The following is a 15,954-nucleotide window of genomic DNA, read 5'->3' on the forward strand; positions in this document are numbered from 1 at the left end:
CCCCCTCCACAAACCACGTTTGTATAGCCTCTCTACAGATACCCCTCCATTGTGGTTCCACCTACTTTATGGTTATGAGTATCAGAGGCGCATAAGTCACCACACCTCGTCAATATCTGTGGTTCACAACATTACTGATAGCATAATGGTCAGAAAATGCTGTGAATGGTTGCCTTGTTGATTGAATCACTGACCAAAGAAATGTTAAACTGTGTTCTTCACTACTTTCCCTTCGTGATTCTGGAAATATGGTTTTAGCTGTTAGACTTTGGATCTTACAATCAATATAAACTACCACGATTTGTATACATTATTTTTAGCCTGTCAGGTTGTTACTTTTTAAAATGCTGGTTAACGTGAAATATGTCTGAGAGGCATGACGCAAGACTTTTGAAGTTATTGATTTGCTTGATTTAATTGAAAAATCAATATTATATGTTTATTAGATGGCAGGGGTTTCAGAAATTTAGATCTATTTCCTGAACAAATAAGTTCACAACGAAACTGGTGATTTAGCATTTGCTAATTCATCACATTGAAATCAAAATGTCTGTTTGCTCATATGAAAGATTTCTAGCCATTTCAAGGCTCTGAACTGCAGGAACACAATAACCTTCAACCAGTAATCATTTCATACTTTATTACACAATGATCATGCTCTATATGGATGTGATGAAACAATTTCAAATGTGTTAATTGGCAAGGATAATATTATTAAACAGTTCTTGAACGATTTCCTTCTGTAACATACAAATTCACTGTCCTCCACAAGGATATCAGCACACTGTGTTAATATACAACATTACTGGTAACCTAACTTATTAACAATGATGTGGCCACTGTGTTGACTAACTTTGAACAGCTGATTTGGAGAAAGAATTAATCTAAAACAACTGACACTTGAAAAACTGGTGAGTCTATATGACTGTGACAGAAAAATCTATTCACTCATATCAACAAAAGTGAAAACTAGTTTGCGATTTGATTTTTATTTTCCAAAATATTGTGCAAGCATTTTGGGAACTATATTTCAAGCCTTTGAAACAGTATACCATAGCAAAAATTAACATAAACAGATTGGCAAAAACTTGTGTGTCAAAATTCACTGATCCAAGAATCACATGTGCTAAAATCTGAGAAATTTCAAACCTGTTGATATTGTTAAGTTTTGCGAACAGTTTTATTTAAAAACTTTACTGACATTTACATATTTCTATTTTACCAGACGTGGACGGTTTTGCATTCTTTCTTATTAGTAACTCAGTGAAACAGTCTTCTAAACAACCAGAGTGGAAATAGAAAGGTGTCTGTCGTTACTTTAAGACAACAAATCGCATGATCAAGAAATGCCGAAAGTGAAGTGCGGATGGTCAACCACAGAAGTCTCAGAAAAGTGATGTGTTGGAAGCTGCTGAAACTTCAAATACAAATATGGTTCTTTTTGCTGAAACGTTTGTTGTTGTCATGGTCATCTGAGTGTGACACTGGTAGCTGGTTTGTAGATAATGGTGCAGCAAGTCGGATCACAAATACTGAATTTTTACAAGACATTTGAACCATTTTCTATGACACCTACAGTTACATCAGCAGTTGGCGATACTGTTTTGAGTCTCTTTGCAAGGGCACACAATAAATGGAATCAGCAGTGAATGGACCCTGGCACAAACTCATTGAGTGATGTACGGTACATACTAAAAATTAAAAAGATTGTGTTTTCAGTCGTAGCAGCACAAGAAAAAATCCAAAAACTACATTTTCATCTACAACAGAAAGGTGTTATTTTAAAATTGGTGAAGTTACAAAACTAGTTGGCTATCATGACCAATATGGAAGACTGTTTGAATTAATGGGAAGCATTCCTGCTGAAGTAAATGAAACCAGTTGAGAGAATGTACTACAATAGTACCATGAAAGTTTTGTACATCAAAGTAAGCGACATGTCAAGATGTTAATCCCCAAAATCTTGGGCTTAAACCTGGGATTGGACTCTCAAGCTCTGTGAAGGCTGTATTTAAGTTTCAAGCTGTTTATTTCTTCAAGGAAAACAGACAGTTTATAACTGAAACAAACACTGCTGCACATACAATTAAAAACCTTTTAAGTGATAATGGAGGACAATCACAGGAGGGCATAATCCATCACTTTATTGTGCAATACACTCCACAGCAAAATGGATGTAGTGAAAGAGAAAATCATAATCTTTAAGCAACCAGGGCTATGATGCTCATGGAAACATTCTTTGGTTGTTTTGGGCTGAAATGATACATTCTAGTACACACATCATGAATCAAATGGGATCTCCTCCACATATAAAATATGGTATCAAAAGAAGCCTGGCATGAAGCACCTATGTATAATACGGTCTAAGCGTTATGCTCACATTCCAAAACAATTAAGGGGGTAAATTTATCGAAAAGCAGTAAAAGGGAGTCTGACTGACTATGTCTGATGACTTATCCTATCTGTTGTGAAGAAAATAGTCAGTTAATGAAATCACAAGCTGTTATTTTTGAAGATAAAATTATGAACCCCTCATTTGAGGTCTCAAGAGTAATCAGATGAAATTAAGATAAAGTGAAATTTAGTTGTCCAGGAGAAAATGAATTCAATAATGATGACAATTTACAGGATGAAACTGAAGAGAAATTAGAACAAACAGATGATGGAAGAATTACGCCACAACTGCATGAATGTTTAACGCTAAAAATGTCCAAAAAGACCTACTATGTAATGCAGTTAATGAATGACCTCTGAAGAAAAATAATTTTATTATGAACCTATAAATTCAAGTTGACGAGGTGACTGAAAAGTAGCAATGGATCGAGAAATGACAACGCGTGCGCACACAGATAGGGGTTTTTGGGTGGGGATAAACTAAATATAAACAAATTTAGACACCCACCCCCATACAAAACCACGCAAAACAACGAAAAAACTGACATCACTAAACTCCCCAAATACCACTAAACACAATATCATCTGGAATCTAACACTTCCCTTAACCTATATACCTCAAAAACCTCTCCTGATACCAATACCAACACTCACAGCCACACATTGGGATCGAACACTTCCTTGACCTGTTATCCTTACGACATCTCCACATACAGCCGTCCCCGCTCCGAGATGCCGGAACTTTAAGTAAGCCTTATTTCTTCACGACATACTGAACACTTCATGACTTCATCTAAAAATCCGAATAGTTGAAGATATTTTATTAGAGACAACGCACTGTCCCCCATCATAGCCGACAACTGGAAACTGTTGACCCTGTACGTCATATCCATACCTACCGAAGACATAAAAAAACAATTTACCAAAATTCACACACGACGCCACACTCAAACTAAACCAAAAACATCACCTAACACACCACCGATCACATCAAAACAACACCTACAAACATGCCACTCTCACAAACTAAATTCCGCGCCATAGTGACGTTACACACCATAACAGCCTTACGTCACGGGTCAAAGCCGATGGGTGGGATCAGACGCTTCGGCCGTCCCTGCATTTTCACCATGGCAATATGCAAAAAAGTGCCATTCAGCCGCCAATCCAAAGTCTTCTTGTTCTTATACTGACTACCACTTCCATCTGAAACTATATCAGCTTCATAACCTTAGGAAAATTTTCTTTTATGTAATTTATTATATAAAACTTCCTGGCAGATTAAAACTGTGTGCCCGACCGAGACTAACTCGGGACCTTTGCCTTTCGCAGGAAAGTGCGAAAGGCAAAGGTCCAGAGTTCGAGTCTTGGTCGGGCACACAGTTTTAATCTGCCAGGAAGTTTCATATCAGCGCACACTCCGCTGCAGAGTGAAAATTTCATTCTGGATTTATTATATACTTTTGAAACACATGTACAGCCAAAGTGTTGTGCTCCAAGTAGTCAATTAGAATGCAAATTGAAGAACTTCAAACTTCATCTATCTCATTTTTAAAGTACAGAATAAATGGATGCACTGTTGCCTGGTCATTGACCCAACACTAACCTTGTATTGCATCCTGAATCACAAATGTAAAATTTCCTGCAAAATCAGCTAGCACTATGCATTCAGTCTCGAAGTTGTGCTTATTTTGTCCTTCAAAAACTTACTTTGGATTTTTGAAATATAGTGGTGACTTGAGTTTTTGTAAGTTATCAATTAAAGATTCCAAGTACTCTTCCTGAGATTTAACCACAGTATCATTTCTGCCTCGTCAGTTGTGACCCACTGTTTGAAGGTAATACTGTCTGGCATTTCCTCATCATCTTTGTGAAACAATTCAATAACAGTTTCGGAAATACGGAAGCGTCCAATCCCACCCGTCTGCTTTGACCCACGTCGTCACAAATATGGCGGTAACGACCATAAACCACGATTCCAATATGGCGCATATAAACCTTCACGTAAAATCATTAACTCACTGAAACTAATTCCACTACAAACACAGCCGACGCTCTAACAATTCTGGATAATGAGCAAAAGCAAACTGAGCCCATTACACCACACAAACGAAAACAAACCACCAGAGAGCACAAGAAACCATGACACGACGACATCTATAAACACGCCACAGTCACAAACCAAACTCCATGCCGTCACGACATCACACACGACAACACCCTTATTTCATGGGTCAAAGCAGACTAGTGGGATCGGACGCTTCTGTCGACCCGCAGTTTCCTTACCAGGGCATTCATTACACAAACTCACCATGCAGTTATAACTGTTAGTGTCACAGACCATTAAATCTAGCAACTCTTTGTAGTTAAGGTCACTCAGATTTGCACCCACAATAATCAGTTTGACACTATGATGCTATAAACAAACACATATGGTGTGTTCATGAGGATCCAGCCAAAATACACCACTTAGGGCAAAGGTCACAAAACTTTGACATTCCAATTTTCCATCCAGGATGAGAATTTTTGAAAGCTACATGAAGTTCATATACATTTGACCCGCACTAGTCAATTCTGCTTTGTTACTATAATTCCAATAACAACAATCTTTGCAACATGGTCATGTTTCACTGTTTTCATCATCTTCAAAAAACTGCTGGACCTTTAATTGTTTCTTCACTTATACCTTTCTTCTTTCCTAAAACTGGAAAAATACCTTGATCTTTCACTAATTTTCATGTTAATTTAACCAAAGAATGAGAAAAATTGAATTCATGAACCATTTTTTTCTCTTGACCATGGGTCAGGGAGCAAACTTAAAAATAACTTTCCTCTTTCGATGTCACTGAACGTTTAATTTTTAATTTCTTTATTAAGCTCAAATACTCAGTGTCAGATAATGCGAGTGGTAGGTTTTCCTCCTCCTTTAGGAATAATGTTGGTATCTGTAATATTAAAGCACGATTTCAAATCTTTTCTAATTTTGTCTGAAATTTGTTGAACCTTATTTTTAATAGCTGCTTTTCTTTTACTGCTACTTAATTTTATTATTTTCAAAGCAGGAGATACGTCTAACTTAGAGCAAGCAAAATCCAGTATGCTAACACCTTCCGCATTACAAATATAAATGTCATTAACCCCACCAAGGTTACATGATTCTGGTTCTGGATTCAATACTAATATTTTTGAGTAACAATTTGGGCACAGGGAATTTCTAGGAATCACATTATGTTTCACTTGGGAAGCTGTTTCACTCTGACATAAGAGCAAATGTGCACGTATTTCCCTCAAACTTTCAGTAACAGACTTTTTATGAACTTCAAGTGGATCACAGCACTTCTTCCAAAAATATGGTTGTACTTCAGAATATATTTCTTCCCATGATAATCACACACTGATGTTACAGAACTTACTCGAAATTTAAATGTAGTTTGTCTAACTTAGTCAAAGTAATTGACATTTTTTCAAGTTTTTTTGAAACTGAACTCAACTGTTTTGTGACACACTTCACTTGCTATCTGTTAAACAGAGCACTGTTCATCCAAATGATTGCATTCCACTTAATCTGTCAAAATTAATTACATATTACACACAGAACAAATCACGTAACACATTCAACACTAAGTATATACAGCCACTGTAACAGAGGTTTCAGAACAGACTGACTACAACAATGACACACCCAGCAATAATTTAATTCTTTGTTGACAATAAACCTAAATGTAAATGGGCATTTTTATTACCACAAAACAAAAGTGAAAGCTCTTATTGTGTAATGTTGCATTATTAAAAATAAACTAAATGAATATTAGGTGATAGTGTTAACTAAATATGTCACAAATTTAATCACAATGAAACAATAAACCATTTAAATAGGCAACAGCCATAAGGTCAGTTTTAGAGTAGGCCTAATGTGAGTTATTTCCTCATTTTCAAAAATTTATATCTTTGATCACGAGTCATTCCATGTCAAATCAACACCTCACCCTCTTAGATTTTGCTGGAAGTTGGTATACTTCTAGTGGGCACTGAGACTAAGAAAAATACCAAATTTCAATTTTTTTTATCTCAAACCAATCCCGAAATATGGCTATTTAAACTTTTCAAAGACCAGCCAAAAATGTGTGAACACTTTTTTTTTTTTTTAAATTGTCCTAGGAGCTGCCCTAGTTGAGCTAGAGAACTGGGAAAGGTGTCATTTTGTAGCATTTTGTATGCTCTTTCCAGGGGTATACAACAAAACAGCTTCTAATTAATAACCTTTTTCAAAATGGTAATTAATATTTTGATTTAATTTTTTTGCAAAAAGTATATAATTGAAAGTGTTCAAAATATTTCCATAACTACTTCATACTGTTGCAAATCACATGGCAAAATATAAATGTGGGATGACGATGAGTTCATTGTTAAAAAAAATTTCACTATCGGCCTTAGTTTGACCAAATTGATCCTTAAGAAACAGGAATTTCTTTAAAATATACCGAAAGGTATAGAATATTAGAAATATCAAAACACCACCTTATTAAACCAAAACTAATCAGCATATTTTATAATTAAGTTGATTGCTTATTTTAATTTCATACAACTTCACTAACAGTATATTAACCAATATAACAAAAACAAGAAATTGAGCATTTAACTACAAACTGAAATAAAGTATGGGTAAGTACAAGTATTTACATAATTGTTCTGGTCCATGATGTTTGGAATGGAACTATTAAACAAATTAAATACGTAGTGCTTCTTTTTGTGCAACAGGTATCTGTACATAGCTAAATTTAACACAATAGGTACTAACAATAATTATGAAACAACTTTCTATAAAATATACATTAACACTAACCTGAGACAAAAATTAATTTTTGAGTTGAAAGCAGTTTCCCAATAAATTGTCTTGGAACTTCACATATTACATTTTAATAGAGCTGACTGGGTTTGGTTTACATCACTTTCATTATGAATGTATTTTCTCCCTGTCAGAGTAAATGGATTCACTTTTGTGAGAACACCCACAGGACATCTGCATGTGCAGGATAAGAGACTGACTTAGCTGGTCCACATGGATTAAGAAAAGTTATTTTCACTACATCAAGTTCTTCGGTTTTTTTTTTCCCCCTCTCTAAAATGTACCCAAGCCACCAGTTTCTGCCATATACAGTGGTGACGTAGCCTGATACATCTTGTAACTTCAGTTTGTCTGGTGACATAGTTACTTCCCTCTCCCAACTCTGCATATCACCTGAGAAGTATTTGACTATTAATTTTGATGTAGTGTTGGGAATGAAAGTGTGAAATTGTTGTGTTCCTTTGCTTGTCAATGCCTCTTCAAAATGGCTTTTTAAAAATATTTCTGAAGCAGCATACTCTTCTTGAGTGGAATATGCAAAATCAACATTTGTGATATTATCTACTGCCCACTCAAATAGATCTCGTGTGGTTTGTATCTGATTTTGGTATGGTCTTTGCAAACTTGCACGAGCTGCCAGTCTCTTCACTGAACCCACTACTCCATCACAAGGCCCTTTCCCATGTGCTGTGGCTGAAAATTGCCACTCAGCTTTTATTTTGAAGTCTTCCTCATGAAGGCAAAGGTTCAGGAAGTTTTTCTTATTTTTAAACTGAGTGGCAGAACCGCCAGAATAATAGTATATCTTTTTGGAATCTTTTGAAATTTATTAGTTAGATATGAAATTAGCTTCTTTTTAAAGGTGTACACCGCAGTTTTATTGTGCTCCAAGCAGTCAGAAACAACGACAAAGCTCATATGCTCAATTTCGTCTTCCTGTTTGTAATATATAACAAAAGGATGAATGGTATCTGTTGTCTTGTCCAGTGGAAACTGAGCTTCATCCTGTAGAACTATAGTATAATTTTCTGAAAAATCACATATGACAACAAATTCAGATTCCATAATGTTTTCTCTTGTGGAGTTAACGAATGTTCATTGTTGCTTGGCAGTGAAGTCATAACGAATCAAAGTCGACATCTTACTACAAAATACATATGAATTCTTCACAAGTTTTCTGAACAATTTCCAGATTACATCGGTCAACTGACATCCACTGTCAGAACTGAACTTGTTCAATTAAGTTTTCATGACAGGTGTCTTAAAATTTTACGTATAACACCTGGGCAGTATTCACAGTTTCCCATGTTGCAATCAACTGATGATGGGTTGCAAAGCATTTTTGCAATGCACTGCTTGTAATTGTTTAAGCTGCTGTTTGTTACTGTATTTAGTTTGGCATTTTCTACATTAATTTTATGTTTTGGTGAGTTGTGCACATGCAGACAGCATGTGTGCCACTCCAGCCAGCTAATACACAATGTTTTGGTCTCAACTCAGCAAATTTAGAGACACCTATTTTTATGTTAGGAAACTTGTCTTTAAAATGGTTGTAAGCTTCTTTAAGGTTACACAAAATAAGTCTTTGATATTTTTTATTTCCACTTGTTTCTGTAATTGTCACACAATCTTTAATACCTGGCATTGCCCTGCTAACCATCATTTTCATAAAATGAATGTACAGTTTTGACAGTTTCTGTTGGTAAACACTTCCCTGGTTTTGGGTTTGGACCTTCCATGAATCCTTTCTCTTTCAAATTTTTTTTGGACTGCTGAACAATGTAATTAGGAGCATTAAATTCCCTTATTTTCCTGACACTCCACTTTTCAGGTAAACTTGTAAGAATCATTAGTTTTTTTGCTCTACTTGTAGAATTTTTAAAGTTTCTTTTAAGATTTTCTAGAACGGATTCATCAGTATCAGTATCGAGCAACAAAAAGTGTGTGTGTCATCGATGAGATTTTCTTCACTTTGGATTTGGCGTAATTCCTAGATGTTAATTTTCTGTTGTCAATTGGGGACTCACCTAGTTCTTGAAGTGTTGTGCTAAATGTTTTACAACACTGCACTCTTTACTTGGTACCATATTTATACAAAAACCACTTATAAACTGTCCTTCAATGAACAGATTTACTTGAAAATGAACTATTAAATATAATAGATACAGACTGGTCAACAGAGGTAACAATGTGCACTAAAACCCCAGTACACAATAATGCTGTAGGCACACAAAGCCTTAGAAGGTAACAATGCAGACTACATCATCTCAACAATGGCTCCAGTCTCTGAATTATTGTACAGACATCAAGCCCTATGTATACTGTCCTCTATTGTCTTACTACCTTAAAGGTCAGTTTGGTCAAACTAGAACCATTAGTGAAAAACAAGAGTCCGGAATAATTTTTTTATTTTTATTTTTATTTTTTATTATTAAAACAATGAACCAATCATCATCCCACATTTATACTTTGCCATGTGATTTACAACAGTATGAAGTAGTTATCGAAATATTTTCAAAATTTTCAATTATGTACTTTTTGCTTGCAAAAAAAAAATCAAAATATTAATTAGCATTTTGGAAAGGTTATTAATTAGGAGCCATGGTTTTTTGTCTATCACTGGAAAGAACATGACAAATGCTGCAAAATGACACCTTTCCCAGTTCTCTAGCTCAATTAGGGCAGCTTCTAGGGCAATTTTAAAAAAGTCCATTCACACATTTTTGGCCAGTTTTTGAAAAGTTTAGATTACCATATTTAAGGAATGAAATTGAAATTTGGTATTTTATTAGTTTTAGCACCCGCTATAAGTATACCATCCTTCAGCAAAATTTAAGAGGGTGAGGTTAAATTTGACATGGAATGACTCTCACAGTTGGATATCTACATTGAAATTTGTACAGTACGTTGCTATCATATAGGTGTACATACTGTGCAAAAATCATATTTTTATATTCAGTCCCACCTGAGATAACTAACCCCAAACTTCACAAAAGTGAAAATTTTTCAAATTTCAAAAATTCATTGTAAATTAAGGAAACATTTGTAAGTGTTGTTGCTCTATTTGAAGCTGGTAGTGAACAATATTTAACTATAGGAAAACGTAAACTCATAAATCACTAATTGTTTGTTATTATTGGGCCTAAAAGTGAACTTTTGAAAATTTGGATAGTACCTAACTTTTGAGGTCATTTTGACCTGTTATTTTTGAATTTAGGGTATTTTGTGTAATAGACAATGTTGTAGAGGACACTTTTCAGAAAACAATAATGTCAATTGCAATGCTGTAACTTAACCTAGGGCAGAGATATTTAAATTTTCGCTAATGTCTCCAGGCCGAAAAATCGCCGTGTGCCTACAAATAAAAATGGCCGCTATCCAGTGAAGGTGCAACATAATAAATTATTTTAAAAAACTGTTTTGAACTTTTCAAATATAAGGCACCCACATAAAAAATTCAGATATTTAAAAATGGACTAATTAACCAGATACCACCCGTCTTCTTTGATCTATGCCAAAAATGTGGACATGAGTCACTCATTGAAATCCAATGTGCATAGAATACATGCCATATGAATTGTCTTTATTCCCATTACATTACATTCATGGGCTTCACCAACTTGTAACCAGACTTCCACCTTTTGACATAATCTAGCCTTCCGGTTAAATACGTTCCATTGATTCTAAATCTGTTGACCTGTACACAACATAGAAGCAAATCCCCAGCCTCTTGTGTTTTAAAATATTATCATCTTTCCTAAGATTTGATCCAAACTTTCAACATTATAGTTACTCATGTTAAATACAGCAGCAATTTGTTCTATGCAGTTGACAATTCAAAACTTCACAATGTACACATATACAAAATGAACGGCATTCGTGATTTTCTGCAATAGATCATGAATAATAGTTTATTATGAATTGTGGGACAACAACAGTAGTCTCCATTGCAAACATACACAGAACAGCAGAAGCTGTAAACAAGAGACAATACAGGTTTTAAGAAATGGGGCTCTAGTTGAATACATGTATGATGAATCAGACTACCATGATAATTGTCATTACTGCTAGGACAAGTAAGGTTGGAGAGAATCGCAAATCACATACTACAACACAACTACCCCTGGTATAAAAAATAGAAATGCAGACAATCAGTCACAAATATCTGCAAGCTTCTTCAGTAAAATAACACCTTTGCAATCCCAATTGGAGCTAATGCTTTGTAAATTGGAGCAGAATTTCCAACTTCTGCACAAAACGTAAATGTACAATGTGTTGCATATCTCGTGGTCTGAGGAATGATACTATACAGCATTTATGCTCTCCACTAAGGAATGAGTTCCTGTGTTTTGAGGTATATCAATCACTGACAAAATATACGAGAAACATCTACCACAGGAGAAAACTGTGAAGGCCTAAATGTGATGCGGAATGCCACCTACCACACTGTATCTTGGTTCTGGTGACGGACATTTGTAATCTACTCCATCTTTGGCTAACCGGCAGATAGTATTTAAATAAGCATTTTCCTATGTTTTGTACCAATAATAATTCAAAAAATTCTGACAGGAGGAAAACCATTCAGTTTCTGAATTTTTACAATAAAACTGCACTTTGCAATCAATGCCATAATTTCCAATGAAAAATATGAGCGCATGATCTGCCCAACCAACAGTTAATTACAGTCATTTGATGTAGGCCCATCCAAGTTGATGGAGAAACATCGAGTAGGTCGGGTTAGGCTGTAAGACATGTACAGCGCTATGTTTTGACAGATCTTAATAAAAAAAATGATTAGAAGGTAAGGGACGAATTCTGCACCCATAACTCAACATATGTAATGCTATATTCCGTATAGCGTCGGTGATACCCCTTTATCCAATGATAAATTAACACAAAACGCGTGATTCTCTCTTACCATTCACCAACATACGTCACCAATATAGTATTAGCACTGTACTTCGAGTCAAGCTCACGTCAATTTGACAATGTTTTGCATTCACCAGCACTATTCCGTTCGAAAACGTAAAAAAGCAGATAACTGCAGCTGCCACATGCATTTTACCTCTAATACCGTCTCGGCAAATTTTTTTCTGAGCGTGGGAATTTAGATTCTTCGCCGAATTTGGTTTATTCACATTTCTTGTTAAATTGCAGATCACATGTTGTAAATAACTCTCATCCACGCAACTTAATAGAAAAGCACAGCCCATATGCCAACTTCTAACGCCCCAAGTTATAAGACTACAATACCTTCATCAGTAATGTTGTCCACATAGCCCTCGGGATCATCGAAGTTAGGTTTTCCGTCGTCATGATTTTCTGTTTTGTCTTGTTTATTGGAATCAGCGTTTTGCGCTGATTTATCGCCATCCTTCTTCTTAGCCATCTTGGAAACCTCGTGGAGACAGTAAGATCAGACGCTACAGATTCGACTAAATGACGCTATCGATAAATATGGCTCTCAAAGACAAACCACTTCAGACATGCGCTTTGAGCCCTTGTTGAAACCACGAAATGGCCCGTTCACACGTAACGTTTTATCTGCGAGGATTACCTTGCTGTATTTGGTAATCCTTTTTAAACTGTGTCCATACGATTCCTCTTTTTCATGCACAATCACAGAGAAATGGAAACAAAAAAGTACGCACGAGAATTAATACATGGACACAAGTGCGTTCTCGAGCTCACACGTTGCCTCAATGCCCTTAGTATACGTTAATGGTAGACCTACACTACTTCCTTTAGTGCCAGAGACTATAACGCTTTACTGGTGCTATCTTTGATTTGAAACGGAAGGCGCCATATCCATTTTTAGTAAGTCTATGATTTTGGAATAATTAGCTGTTTTGTATTATAACTTCCAGTAAGCTGTTTAGAAGTAACGGCGCACTGAAAATTTGTCACAAGCACGTCATTATTATGATTACGTGTCAGTTAATAACGGATCAACGATATAAGTGTTCAAGAGGCACTGTGATAAAAGCCGGCCGCGGTGGTCTCGCGGTTAAGGCGCTCAGTCCGGAACCGCGTGACTGCTACGGTCGGTCGCAGGTTCGAATCCTGCCTCGGGCATGGATGTGTGTCATGTCCTTAGGTTAGTTGGGTTTAAGTAGTTCTAAGTTCTAGGGGACTGATGACCGCAGATGTTAAGTCCCATAGTGCTCAGAGCCATTTGAACCATTTGAACTATGATAAAATTTACCAGCTAGTCGTTCGGACTTACTTAAAAGGGGTGGGGTATTGTGGCAGAGAATAGAGTCGATAGAAGGACGCCAAAAAATATAATTCATGCCTTGCAAACTGCAACATATGTATTAGAGAGGACTCCAATGTAGGATTCTATACAACAAAGAAAACGACCCAAACCATTGCAAAAAACACTTCATGTTCTCCAGCAAACCAGATGAAACACACGGATTTAAATTGGAAGACTTTCTGCTCAAATTTTTTGGACAAATACTTCAATTCGAGGTTGCGGACAGCAGCTTAGACGTTTATAAATAATTTGACGTGACATCCGAGAGACACCATAGAATAAAGGTAACTGCCAGATCTGTGGAATGGTCGACTGCCATTCATTGAACAGTTGCTTACTTTTGAATTGCAGATCTATGGAAATAGATGAAATTTAAAGGAGTAAGTTTGCTATCAACCACTGTTAACGAAATAAATAGCAAGAAAATAATGTATATGGACATCAAAGCATCTGCATCATCCAAGACAAGAATTCTCACATAGTTCTTATATTGTTTTATAAACTACATCTTCAGCAAGGGAGAAAAGTCTATATGTTATCTGGGACAACGCTTGACGAACGAAAAATAAGACCTCCTCAACAAAAAAAATGAAAAGAGAAAAGTTCTTACCGTTTATAGGTCTTACATAAATGTTGCATTTAAAGTCAATGAAAATTTTTTGATATCTCTTTCTGAGTAAATTCATGGATTAGTGTAATTGATACTATCGAGAATTGCACAGTCAAAGGATGTGGATTCATGTCCTATATGCCAATATTTTTCATCCTAGCACTGTCTGTGACTTTCGTATGAAGCAATACAAGTATATTCTGCAATATTCTGTGATATTAACTGTTCCATCTGATTAGAGAATGAAGGATGAATAAAATTTTTGTCTATTTATCTATTTATTTCCTAGTATGTGGCGTTTTCTGAATGTGTGGTTAGGCAGAAATCTAAGAAAACCGCCTAAATTGCTGTGAATAAAACGAGGAGCAATAACATTCAAGTTCTTCCATGTCATAAACATTTCTCTGTTTATTTCGGAATATGAGACTACTTCCGAGTGTGTAGTTAGGTGGGAACCTAAGCAGGGAACTTAAAATTATGCAAGTGGAATGAGGAGGAATAACATTCATATTCTTCTTTGTCACATATATTTAGATGTCTATACCCTACCGTGTGCAAAGATCACAAAGGGACAGCAACTTGACAAGTTACAACCAATAGCATTTCTCGAATGTAATTTTCACTCTACAGCGGAGTGTGCGCTGATATGAAACTTCTTGGCAGATTAAAACTGTGTGCAGGACCGAGACTCGAACTCGGGACCTTTGCCTCTCCTGGGAAAGTGCTCTACTAATTGAGCTACCCAAGCACAACTCACACCCAATCCTCACAGCTTGACTTCTGCCAGTACCTCGTCTCCTACCTTCCAAATTTTACAGAAGCTCTCCTGCGAACCTTACCTGAAAGAAAGGATATATGTGAAGTATTGTTTCTTTAAACAATTTATAGGGTTCAAAGTGGTGTATGTAACATAGTTTATTTAAAGAACTTGTCAGGATATCGACTGCAGTGTGTGGAATATTTAAACAATTGCAGCTCTTTTCTTATTCTGATCATGTAAGGAAACACGTAAGTACACTGTCATAGACTGCTTAAACATATGTGAAAAACTTTCTTGCAATCTCCCCCAGCTGTGCACCCCAGGGCCCTTACAACTGTTGGTTGCTTCACTGTAAGGGCTGTGGAAGTAGCATCTATGCAGCGCACCATGCTTCAGTAGAGAGCCAACACTCAGAGATCGGAGAAAAATATCGCCATAAACGCGGTCCACGGCTACAGTCACAGAAGCATGTGTCAGCCAGAGAGAGAGAGAGAGAGAGAGAGAGAGAGAGAGAGAGTACTAATAGCCATGGAGGGCCTCACCAGCAGGACCTGAGAGGTAGGTAAACACTCGTCATATTGAATCTTCTCAATTTGCCATAGAGTATACTTGCAACATGTGCAGTCCCAAAGGTGACATAATGCATACTGTGTATTAGTTCATTATTCACCCATCCAGGGGGAGCTGTAAGCCAGATCATCATAAATCGTGACAGACCGGTAGCTTTCTCAGACTCTCTGAACTGGGGTACAAAGTATAGGATCGCCCCAGCCCGGAACAAAGGCGTCCTCTGAGACATTATATCCGGCCCCAACTGGCATGCTTCCTGATGTGTTTTCAACGGTCATCTCCAGACTCATAAGAAAATTGGGATCCAGGCACAAATTTATCAGTATAATTACAATTAAATATTTCCTTTGATGCTGCAATCTGACACTGAGTGACATACTGGAAATGTCTTCTCTTGACAGCAGTGGTTCGGGATGAATCTAACATTGAAATTTCAATTTCTGTAGTGCACATGATTTTCCATGTAAAATCTCTCTCATATCCTTACACCTATCGATGTACTGAATCTATACCTC

General features: G+C 36.4%; 1 protein-coding gene across 1 annotated transcript in view; it reads right to left on the bottom strand.

The window, feature by feature from the left end:
* LOC126334714 (eukaryotic translation initiation factor 3 subunit B) overlaps positions 1–13,015 on the bottom strand; it is a 79,431-nt gene extending 66,416 nt beyond the window's left edge. Inside the window, exon 1 of the mRNA XM_049997225.1 lies at positions 12,494–13,015. Within this exon, the coding sequence (XP_049853182.1) occupies positions 12,494–12,629 (136 nt within the window). The 5' untranslated portion in view covers positions 12,630–13,015. The remainder of the gene's footprint in view (positions 1–12,493) is intronic.
* Positions 13,016–15,954: the final 2,939 nt, after the last annotated feature.

This window comes from Schistocerca gregaria, chromosome 2 (assembly GCF_023897955.1).
Source record: "Schistocerca gregaria isolate iqSchGreg1 chromosome 2, iqSchGreg1.2, whole genome shotgun sequence".
NCBI classification, from domain to species: domain Eukaryota; kingdom Metazoa; phylum Arthropoda; class Insecta; order Orthoptera; family Acrididae; genus Schistocerca; species Schistocerca gregaria.